Genomic DNA, 12,626 nt, shown 5'->3' on the forward strand with positions numbered 1-12,626 from the left:
GAAGTCTACAACAATCTCCTTCGCCTTCTCCACATTCAGAGAGAGATAGTTGTCACTGCACCACCCAGCCAGATGGCTCACCTCACTCCTGTAGTTTGTCTCATCTTTGTTTCTAATGAGACCCACCACTGTCGTGTCATCTGCAAACTTAATAAAGAGGTTGGAGCTGTGTGACGGTGTGCAGTCATGGGTCAACAGAGTGAAGAGAAGGGGGCTCAGCACACATCCTTGGGGGGCCCCAGTGTTCAGTGTGATGGTGCTGGATGTGTTGCTGCCGACCCGTACTGCCTGAGGTCTTCCAGTCAGAAAGTCCAACAGCCAGTTGCACAGCGAAGTGTTGAGCCCCAGCTGACTCAGCTTGTAGATGATTGTGTTGAATGCTGAACTGAAGTCTATGAACAGCATTCTGACATATGAGTCCTTTTTGTCCAGATGTGTGAGTGCTGAGTGGACGGCAGTGGAGATGGCATCATCGGTCGACCGGTTGGACCGATATGCAAACTGGAAGGGGTCCAGGGAGGGGTTTTGGGCAGACTTGATGTGGTGCATGACTAGCCGTTCAAAGCACTTCAAGAGGATGGGGGTAAGTGCAACAGGATGAGTCATTGAAGCAGGATGGAGATGGCTTCTTCGGGACTGGGATGATAGTGGTAGTTTTAAAGCATGTGGGAACAACAGCCTGACTCAGTGAGATGTTGAAAATCTCTGTGAAGGCATCAGTGAGTTCTGCTGCACAGTCTCTCAGTACACGCCCAGGGTTGTTGTCAGGACCCGGAGCTTTGCGTGCATTGATCCTGCTGAAGGATCTCCTCACGCTGTCTGGGGTCAGCGATATCACCTGGTCGCCGGGAGGAGGTGGAGTCTTCTGTGCATTGGTGCTGTTTTGTTGCTCAAAGCGAGCAAAGAAGGTGTTCAGCTCATTCAGCAGAGAGATGTTGTTGTCACAGGTCCGTGGTGGGGGCTTGTAGTCCGTAATGGTCTGTATCCCCTGCTACAGGTTCCTAGTGTCTCTGCTGTCACTGAATTGGTGAGCTATCCTCCTGGAGTGTTGTCTCTTAGCCTCTCTGATGCCACGGGACAGGTTGGCCCTAGCTGTTCTCAGGCACACCTCATCTCCAGCTCTGAAGGCAGCGTTCCGTGTCTTCAAGGTGCCTGTAGACCTCCCCCGTCATCCATGGCTTCTGGTTGGCCTGGACAGTGATGGTTTTTGTGACCGTTACATCATCAATACACTTATTGATGTAGGCAGTAACAGTCTCTGAGTACTCCTGAAGGTCAGTGGTGTTATTGCATGTGGCAGCCTGTTTAAACATGTTCCAGTCAGTTGTGTTGAAGCAGTCCTGAAGAATCTCTGATGATCCTTCTGGCCACACTATAATCTGTTTGTAAACTGGTTTGGCGACTTTAATGAGCGGTCTGAATGCAGGTATTAGCATAACAGTCATGTGGTCTGAAGCTCCGAGGTGGGGGAGGGGGAGGGCTTTGTAAGCTCCTCTCTGTGTGGTGTAAACAAAGTCCAAAATGTTATTACCTCGTGTTGGAAAGTTGATGTGCTGGTGTATTTTTGGAAACACACTCTTAAGGTCAGCATGGTTGAAATCCCCAGCTATGATGAGAAAAGCATCGGGGTGTGCTGTCTGCTGCTCACTGATGTGCTGGTACAGTTCATTAAGTGCGTCGTTCCTGTTGCTGGTGATGTTGAATGGGGGAATGTACACTGAAATGAGCAGTATGGCAGTATATTCCCTCGGCAGATAGAACGGCCGGCACTTAATAATCATAAACTCCACCAGGGGTGAGAAGTGTTTGCTGATCACAACAGTATCGCGGCACCACACGTCATTGATGTAAACACAAAGCCCGCCGCCGCGGGAGAGCTCTGTCCGCTCAAAAGCACGTCAGCTGGTCGAGCTGAATAGTGCCGTCTAGAACGCTTTTGCTGAGCCATGTTTCCATGAACACTAAAACACAACAGTCTCTTACAGTCCTCTGAGTTGAGCGTAGTAAACAAATGTAGTCCAGTTTATTGTCCAACGAGCGTACATTAGCCAGTACGATGGTGGGGACAGATGGCTTGTGTGGGTTAGCCGTTAGCCTTGCCCGGATACCTCCGCGCTTCCCCCTCTTCTGTTTCCTCTCACGCCACTTGTGGCGCCTCCGCTGCAGGCGAGATGCAGTAGTGGGGGTCGATGATGGTGAAGGCCTCCGTAGCAGATCGAGATCCCGCAGCTGTTCCGCTTGCGCGGAGTTTAACTGTAAAAATGCGGTTCTGCCGACATCGAGCAGAAACTCGCGACTGTATTTGCGCTTACAGACAGGTAGACGCGACGACAACGTGCAAAAACACTGCGACTCACAAGACAAAAAACAAGAAAACACCGTTCTGTCGGGACAGAGAGAAGCCGCTGCGTGTGGACGCGCCGCCATCCATTTTTTAACTGGATTCCACCTGTTAGGATTTTTAGAGTCTTTTTCTTCACAAATAAGAACACAGAACAAGCACTGTTTTGAATACTCAAAGGCAGAGAGTTGAGAACGAATGATTCGCTTTCTGGGCTGACTCTGAAATGAGTCTGACTTGCGTTTGCTCACATTTCTAAAATGAGAAGTATATGAGCTGTAACAAGATTTGTGACATAGCACAGAAGCTGATGAAGCACCATCAGTAGCAATAATGTTTGATAAAATCTCATGTATGGCTGTGTCTCTGAGCTCCTCGCTCTTATTTAGCAGAGTAGCAATTCCTTTGGACCCAGATATTTTAAAGTCGCTATCTTTGCCACTGCATGGTGCAAACAGACACTTCTTTCCCGACATTTCGACCTAATCCAACATCTCTCTTTGTTTTGAAAGTACTTAACCCTAGATCCAAATGGTTAAATTAATACTCCACAACAACTTGAGAAAGCAGCAATAACACTGAATATCAACTGTTTTTAATCCTTTCCTGATCAAATCACAAGTCTGAATTTTAAAAAAAAGAATACAAAAATTTGAAACTATGTTAACTAATTTTAGAACACCAGATTCACCCACAAAATTGATCTTAATATACTGAACAATACTGTCATTATAACTCTGTCCACCTTTTATCTTAATGTGAAAACATAAATAATTTCAACATTAAAATGTCAACATTAAATCCCTTGACTGACTTTTGTACAAATATTAAGGTGATATAAGAACATAAAAATATTTGCAAGGGGAATTTGCTCCCTTGATTTACAACATGCTTATTATAACTACAACAGCTTATTTCCATAAAAACATGACTGGACCTCAAGAAATGCAAACAAATTGAGGTTGTCAACATTCAGATCAAAAAGCAAGAGTTATAAGCTAATAATCCTAATTATCCAAATTGCTCAACATATGCAAATTAGCATTTGGCAGTTTCTGTATGCTGGGGACCCATACTTCACATTTCTGCAATAAAACTTTGGTGTACTCAACATTTTCAGGTTCATAATGGAGCTCTATGGGCTGGCTACTAGACTAAAATTAGATGAATGTGTTGTTGCTATTGCTTTTATCTTTTATTTGCTTGTGTCATTACAATGTGTATTCAAAAACATAGATACCCTCAGTCTCTGCCATATTCAAATTAACATGCTTCCAGAGAATTACAGCAACAAAGATAACACAGAGAAAAATATCATAAAACATTAATGAGGAAGAACAAAACAAGCTTTTGTTTAAAGTAATACATGATGTGATGCTGAATGAGGGATGAAAACAGATATAATAATCACACAGACTGAAGCTGCAGACAGAAAGATCAGACTCAGGACAGAAACACACAACCTCTGAAGTAAGAGCAACTTGCATTTTCAGTCTTCAACTACAATTAGACTTTGACTTGATAATATAGTCTTCATCATTGTATACGGTGAATTTATCCCCCTGTTAAGATGGATTTTATGTTTTATACCAAAATTAATCTGTGAATATTTAAAATTTTGTTTTTGTTTCTTCCTCAGAAATGGACCAAACTCTATATTTCATTCTTCGTCTCACTGGTGAGTGTGTTTGTGGTTTTATTTCTGGTTTCTAGTTTCATTAGGTTTGATTCTGTTAAGAAAAGCATTAATTCAAAGCCTCTCTTTCACAGCTCTCTGCTCTGTATCTCAATGTGTTTTGCGTCAGTATCACTTTATAAATGAGAAGAAGACCTGGACTGGAGCTCAGAGATACTGCAGAGAGAAATACACAGATCTGGCCACCACTGATGACATGAACGACATGAAGGAGCTGAACAAGAGTGTGACTGATAAAAGTCTTGAGTATGTCTGGATTGGGCTGCAGAAGACGGGTCGTGATGAATGGCAGTGGTCTTCAGGTGAACCTGCGCTCTATCTGAACTGGGCACCTAAACAACCAGAAGGCAGAGATGAGTGTGCTGGGATGTTAAATGGACAATTGGATGATATGTCATGTATTAATAACTACCATTTCATCTGCAACAACAGTGAGTTTATTTTTAGATGCACCATATTCCAAATTTAATAATTATACTAAAGAGTATGACTATTTCATTTGATATTTTTATTATATTATATAAAAAATTTTTTTATTAATGTTTGTCACCCTTTCAGTGTTGAGACCATTTCTGTATTTGTCAGAATTGCCATGGAATTGAAAGCCATAGTTAATAATGAGCCTTTTGCCCTATTCAGACAGGACTAGTTTTACATTTCTTGTTAGAGAAATCTGTGTTTCACAGACATACTTGGTGATTTTAAACCCATTTGAATCTGCCACGTCAATGTTTTTCTCACACAACCTCTGTAATAATGATTATACTAATGGTAATCAATCTGAATGACTATAGCCTACGCAATTCTCCCATACAGATGGTGTCATCTCTGAAACTCCCAGATGTACAATACAGACCCTCCCACCTCTGTAACAAACACAGAAATGTTAGTCCCATCCGAATAGGGCTTTTAACAGAGATTTAAAACTAGAAATAATCTGAGCAGATCTGATACAAATGGGCAATGAGTTCCAAAGTTTGGGGGCAGCAACTGAGAAAGCACAAACCCCTCATGTCTGTTTTAATCTAGATCACTTAAAAAAAGATGGTCTGATGATCTCAAGGGTCTAACAGAGGAATGGCCATTTACTAATGTCTCAAAAGTATTTTGAAAGATTTTTGAAAGATTTTTTGAAGATTTAAAAACAAACAATACAAGTTAAATGTTAAATTCAGAGACAGGCCGGCAACCATTTAAGAGAAGACAGGATATGAGTAAAATGATTATGATTTCGAGTGCCTGTCATTAATCTTGCAGCCACATTTTGAACTTTCTTTAGACACGACAGGGCTTTCTGGCCAACTTCCATATAGAAAGTATTACAATAGTCTAAGAATGAAAACAATAAAGGTGTGAATAACTATCTCTAAGTCTCTAAAAGAAATTAAGGACTTCATCTTTGCTAAAAGTCCCAAATTAAAATTGAATTTTCACTGAATAAAAAAAAAAAAGGACATCGTCCAGTCCTTGATGTCAGTTAAGCAGTTCAAAAAGAGCTCATACCGGACCCATTAAAACACCCTGCTAAATATAGTTCTTAAAGGGAGTAAGTAGAGTGAGAACAAAAAGAGATGAGGACAAACCCTTGAGGGACTCTAGACTTTAGCTGGTGTTGACATATGTTCTCCCAGTTTAACTGCAAAACTCCTATCTGCTATATACAACTTAAACCATTTAAGAGCAATTTCATGAATACTAACATGGTTTTCAAGCTGAGAAACTAAAATATTTTGATCAACAGATTAGAAGGCTGCGCTCAAGTCCAATAACATTAGGTTCAAAGAGGCTCCAGAATCATTTTTTTTTTATATTTCCCCTAAAGTCAGATTAAAAAAAAAAAAAAAAAAAAAAAAAATATATATATATATATATATATATATATATATATATATTTTTTTTTTTTTATTATTATTATTTATTTATTTATTTTTATTTTTTTTATTGTAGTTGGATAAAAACTACTTTCTCCTTAAAAAAGAAAAGGCAGTTTCAAGATTGGTCTGAAATTGGATAGATCAGTAGGGTCCAAACCTATTCTTTTTAATACTGGCTACATTATGGCATGTTTACACCAAACCTGTCATCGGGTTATTTAAAAACTACAAAATACTGGGGCTGACAACATCATGTTTCAGTAACTGAATGAAAGATCCAATACTAGCAATTTTAACTATAAAAAAACTTTTGGAACTTATCACATGATCGTGCAGAGACTTCAAACCCTACTGAAGCAGGTGGATTCATCACTGCATTCAGTATATAGAATAAAAGGCTGAGATTACCACAACTTTTTTTTTTTATACAAAATCAGAAAAACAAAATGTGGCCTTTATGGTTTTAAAGGGTTAGTTCACCCAAAAATAAAAATTATGACATTAATAACTCACCCTCATGTCGTTCCAAACCCGTGAGACCTCCGTTTATCTTCTGAACACAGTTTAAGATATTTTAGATTTAGTCCGAGAGCTCTCAGTCCCTCCATTGAAACTGAGTAGGGTATACTGTCCATGTCAGGAAGGTAACATCATCAAAGTAATCCATGTGACATCAGAGGGTCAGTTAGAGTATTTTGAAGCATTAAAAATATTTTTTTGTCCAAACATAGCAAAAACTACGACTTTTTTCAGCATTGTCTTCTCTTCCGGGTCTGTTGTGAGTGCATTCACTGCAGTGTAGTGATATCCAGTTCGCGAACGAATCATTTGATGTAACCAGATCTTTTTGAACCAGTTCACCAAATCGATCTGAATAATTTTACACGTTTCGCATCTCCAATACGCATTAATCCACAATGCCTTAAGCTGTTAACTTTTTAATGTGGCTGACACTCCCTCAGAATTAAAACAAACCAATATCCCGGAGTAATTCATTTACTCAAACAGTACACTGACTGAACTGCTGTATAGAGAGAACTAAAGATAACGAGCCAGATAACGAACAATAGATTGACTCTCTTGAGTCAAGAACCAGTTGCATCGGTTTTCAGATCACCACAGTAGTTCCTTCGGACAGTTCGATTCAATAAACCGGTTGGAGAAAACGGTTCACCAGTTCTTTTGCACTCGACGTAATGCCGTCATTGGTGATGATTGCCCTTGATTCAAGCCTTCGGTTTACCCGCGCTCATAACACTAGCACAGAATCAGTTCAGAATCAATCACCAAAAGAATCAGTTCAGTTCAGACGCTCTGTGTGTCAGTCGGCTTCACACTGAATCACACATGCGCAGTATCATCGGCTCCTCTGTTCTAGAATCGGACGTGTCTGACAGAAACGGTTCTTGACTCATGAGCGAGTCAGTCTTTTGTTTGTTATCTTGCTCTGCTCCAAATGGTGTCTTGACCATTTAGACATTGTCTTATCTCAGTGTGCTGCTATGTTACTCCTCCCAATACATAAATCAACATGATATCTTTTCAGTCACATGATCAAAATTTTCCTGCTTTTGCAGTATACAGAGTATAATTTTGGACATGATTTCTATAATATGATACATTTAACAAAGAATTGATTGGGAAAAAAAATGTTTCATAGAAGAAGATTCAAAAAGACATACTAAACAATAATATGAATCATTAAGCTATTCAATAGTTATTAAAAATACATACACAATGAGTGATTAACAAATGTGTGGGTTACATGATACGGAGTTAAGCGATGGGCTAATACTCATTTATGTAAACTGGAGAATGTGTTCTTAGGAACAAAGGTCAAAAGGATTTAGAAGAAATTTCAGTCTGGTCCTTTTTCTATCTGGTGGGGGAACCTATCCAATGAAACTTTTGATTTCTATCATGGATTTACATGTGATGGTCATGATGTGCATCTCTTTGACCATCATCTTGGATATTTGCCCAGAAATTTGACAATCTCCTTCCTGAGTTGGGATTATCATTGTGTTATTTGTGTTCATGTTGAAAACTGTTCTATGAGAGAGTTGGCTGATTAGGCTTGCTTCAGACAGACTGGCTCTAGGATTGGATTCATGAACACCCTGTTATCTTGGGCCTCTTTGTGGAATTCGGCTCCTCATGTTCTAATACCCTACACTATACTTCTAAATGTTTCTCTGTGTGCGAATGAATGTCTGACTGTATGGGTATTTAATGGTTTGAATGCACACAATCCAGCCAATCAGAATCACATTTTTAGACAGATCATGGTATAACTGAAAATATCTTGAACCTTGTCAATTTTCAGTATATCACCAGCTGTAAAAGCAGCTCAAGTCTTTGAATGATGCGTTTCTGATGTTTCCACCCCTGCTTCTGTTCACATCTAATCCATAAAGCAACAAAAATAATAATAATCTAACAGCTTCATTAATCTTTTTCTCATTTGATTTTCTTAAAGTGAACACAGGACTAGTCCTTGTCAATCAGATGTTGAATTGGAGAGATGCTCAGAGTTACTGCAGACAGAATCACATTGATCTGGTCAGTGTGAGGAACCAGAATGAGAATCAACAGGTTCAGAAGATCATCAGTGATAATAACTCATCTGGATCATGGATCTGGATTGGTCTGTTCAGAGACTCATGGCAGTGGTCAGATCAGACTGACTCCTCATTCAGATACTGGAAATCTAATGAACCTAATAATAAAGGAGGTGATGAAAAATGTACAGTGATAAAACCAGACACCCAGGGACAATGGAATGACATCCCTTGCACCTTGTTTTTTCCTTTTGTGTGTCATGAAGGTGCGTAGATCCTCACAGAACACACACAATCCACATGTCTGACATGACTAATTCCTCCACAGTGTTTGTTTTCCATGTTGTTTCTCTCTCGTCTCTGCTTGTGGTTTGTTTGGTTTCCAGATAAACTGATTCTGATCAAGGAGAATCTGACGTGGGCTGAAGCTCTGAGATACTGCAGACAGAATCATGTGGATCTGCTCTCGGTTCATTCAGAAAGGATTCAGCATCGTGTGATGAACGTGGTTAAACGTGCGTCTACTGAGGCAGTGTGGTTGGGTTTACACAACTACTGCGTCATGAACATGTGGCTCTGGCTGAGTGGAGAGGTCGTGTGCTATCAGAACTGGGCTCCAGGGAACGGAACGACACGCGAAAACTGCAAATTGGAGAACAGAAAAGGAGCAGTTCAGTCTGGAGGAGATCAGCGCTGGATCAGCCTTCCTGAATCTCACAAGCTCAACTTCATCTGCAGCAGAAATTAAGAGCTAATGTGTTTATTTACATTAACAGTTTCCATAGGCCACTTCATTATTTTTCTGATTTCTTTTTAATGTTTGATTTGTTCTGTATGTTTTGCACTAATAATTTATTTTGAACACAAACATGAAATCACATCAACTGATATCCCCACAACATTGAATTTATATGTAACAAATGTCAAATTTATTTAATTGTATAATAAACCCATAAATTATAAAATCGATTCTCATCTCTAATAGTTTGATGAAATAAACTTGAGAAGAACAAAACTTTCTAACTTTAACTTAAAAACATAAGATCATTTACTGCTTTAAATTAGTCAAACTGGCTGCACAAATCATTTAAATTCACTTTAACTATATTAAACCGACTAAAAACAAATAACATCTTGTATAACAAAACATGTTGACAATTATTGATCACACCTTTATATATATTTGTGTGTGTATTTTTATAAGTAGACATATTTTCATTGATGACACGGGTAAGACAGTGTGAAAGTGATTTATGCAATGCAAAAAGCTTAAAACCAAAAAGGGGGTGTTATTTATTTATTTTTTTTTTATAAAAAAAATGCAGTTTCCATTGATGGGTATTTTTAGATGTAGGGCAGGGGTAACCAACCCTGCTCCTGGCGATCGGCTGTCCTGCAAAGTTTAGCTCCAATCCTAATCAAACACAACTGAAACAACTAATTAAGGTCTTCAGGCTCACTTAAAATTTAAAGGCAGGTGTGTTTGATTAGGGTTAGAACTAAACTTTGCAGGACAGTCGATCGTCAGGAGCTATTGGGTGCTGCCTGAAATGTGTGTTGAGATTGGTATTCATCAGGAAAAAGATAAATTGGAGGTGGCACCAAAAATAGAGGAATATCTTAATTCAATTAGTGGAAGTACTATGATTGTTTTTACAGATGGGTCTAGAGATACAGTTAGTGGGAAAGCTGGTTTTGGGGTATATGTAGAACAGCTAGGGTTGGAAATTGGTCGACGTATTTCTAATGGACGTTCTGTTCTCACTGCCGAATTAATGGCAATTGTATGGGCTCTATGGTGGATTGAGGAAGGAAAACCTAGTGAAGTCATTATTTGATCTGGTTCTGTAGCTGCTCTAGAAAATGTAAAAGTAGGAAAATCAAAAGCTCGTCCTGACATTATAAATGATATTTTAATTGTGTTGTTTAGAATTAGATTTGTCTGCAACATCAGGTTTTGCTGGGTTCCTGGACATGCTGGGATGAGGGGGAATGAGCGGGTGGATAAAATTGCAAAGGAGAGCTTAGGAAGAGAAGTAGATGTCCATGTATTATTAGGGAGAGTGGAACTGAGGGAACGAATTAAAGCGGGCTTAATAAATGAATGGCAGAGGGGGTGGGAAAAGGAAATTAGGGGTAGGCACTACTTTTCAATACAACCTATAGTTAAGAAAAGATGTTCATGTATCATTTTGCCCCGCAGGGATTCAGTTATAATGTGTAGATTGAGGCTGGTGCACTGTGCATTAAATTATTCTTTGTGGATTGTAGGAAAGCATGTTTCTGGATTGTGTGAATGTGGGAGTCTTGAGACGGTAGGGCATGTTTTCCTAAAATGCAGAAAGTATAGGGCAGAAAGAAATATGTTATTTTTAAAAATGGCAGGACTTGGAGTTAAGGCTTTTTTAGTCTTTTAACTTTGTTTGGTCACAGTGATGAGCATAAACTGATCTCCAAGGCAGTTCTTCAGTTCTTGCATGATACAGGACCGTATGTAAGAATTTAGTTTAAATTTTGACCTGTGGAGGGCAGTAATATGCTCAGCAGCGTCTACACTGCCGGAATTCTACAAGAAGAAGAAGATCGTCAGGAGCAGGGTTGAGAGCAAACAAAACCTCTACCATTGCTCATGTACAACCATATTCCTTATTCTGCTCTCTCTTCCTCTCCCTCCCTGAAAAGGTTTCACTCAAAGTTTAGTAAGAATATCTATATATATCATATATGATGTATCTTATGAATCTGTTGTTTTTCCCTTAATGTTTGTATCATTTTCTCAATTTCACAGAGTTCTGTTCTGCTGCAGAGGGGTGTGTCCTCCTCAGGGTCTGTGAGAATGTTTTCTTATCTCAAGGCCAGGTGCGACAATGGATCACGAAATCCTAAAAAAAATTTCAAGTTACATGTGTGACTTGACTTGAGTTGAATTCTTTGGTCTCCTACATGGAACACTTGGCTGTTTCCATTATGTTATTCTATTATGTTATTTACTCAATATGGTATTATTTTACTTAAAATATTATGCATGATCATGAAAGCAATCAATATGCTGAATTATTCCCAAATACTGGATGTCTTAAAGAGGATTGAATGTTTAAAGGCCCTCCCATATGGAGGTGCTGGTAGTTGTCCTTTGAATTGCACCTGTGAACTGAAATAACCCTGTGAACTATTGGTGACTTGGCCAAGTGAATTCTTAGCAACAGCGGGTCCTTAATGAATTAATAATTGAAAATGTTTAGAATATGCAATGTCTATAATAATCAAATATCTAAATTAATACATAACAATACCCGATTCCAAAAATATTTTATTCAGAATACAACATAGATGATATATCAAATGTATATTATCAAATATATCTTAAACTGAGAAAATGTATCAATGCATCAACACATCTCAAAAAAGATGGGACAAGGCCATGTTTGTGTGGCATCCCCTCTTCTTTTCATAACAGTCTGCAAACGTCTGGGACTGAGGAGACAAGTTGCCCAAGTTTAGGAACAGGAATGTTGTCCAATTCTTGTCTAATACAGGCTTCTAGTTGCTCAACTGTCTTAGGTCTTCTTTGTCACATCTTCCTCTTTATGATGCACCAAATGTTTTCTATGGGTGAAAGATCTGGACTGCAGGCTGGTCATTTCAGTACCCAGATCCTTCTTCTACGCAGCCATGATGTTGTAATTGATGCAGTATGTGGTCTGGCATTGTCATGTTGGAAAATGCAAGGTCTTCCCTGAAAGAGACGATGTCTGGATGGGAGCATATGTTGTTCTAGAACTTGGATATTCCTTTCAGCATTGATGGTGCCTTTCCAGATGTGTAAGCTGCCCATGCCACACACACTCATGCAACCCCATACCATCAGAGATGTAGGCTTCTGAACTGAGCGCTGATAACAACTTGGTTTGTCCTTGTCCTCTTTAGTCCGGATGACATGGCGTTCCAGTTTTCCAAAAACAACTTCAAATTTTGATTCGTCTGACCACAGAACAGTTTTCCACTTTGCCACAGTCCATATTAAATGAGCTTTGGCCCAGAGAAAACGGCTGTGCTTCTGGATCATGTTTACATATGGCTTCTTTTTTGACCTATAGAGTTTTAGCTGGCAACGGTGAATGGCACAGTGGATTGTGTTCACCGACATCATTTTC

General features: G+C 39.2%; 1 protein-coding gene across 1 annotated transcript in view; it reads left to right on the forward strand.

The window, feature by feature from the left end:
- Positions 1-3,488: 3,488 nt before the first annotated feature.
- Positions 3,489-12,626, forward strand: part of LOC127956016 (macrophage mannose receptor 1-like) — a 42,078-nt gene continuing 32,940 nt past the window's right edge. The window contains exons 1-2 of the mRNA XM_052553766.1: positions 3,489-3,811; positions 3,981-4,019. Of these exons, the coding sequence (XP_052409726.1) occupies positions 3,983-4,019 (37 nt within the window). The 5' untranslated portion in view covers positions 3,489-3,811; positions 3,981-3,982. The remainder of the gene's footprint in view (positions 3,812-3,980; positions 4,020-12,626) is intronic.

The sequence above is a fragment of the Carassius gibelio genome, chromosome B4 (genome assembly GCF_023724105.1).
Source record: "Carassius gibelio isolate Cgi1373 ecotype wild population from Czech Republic chromosome B4, carGib1.2-hapl.c, whole genome shotgun sequence".
Classification (NCBI taxonomy): Eukaryota; Metazoa; Chordata; class Actinopteri; order Cypriniformes; family Cyprinidae; genus Carassius; species Carassius gibelio.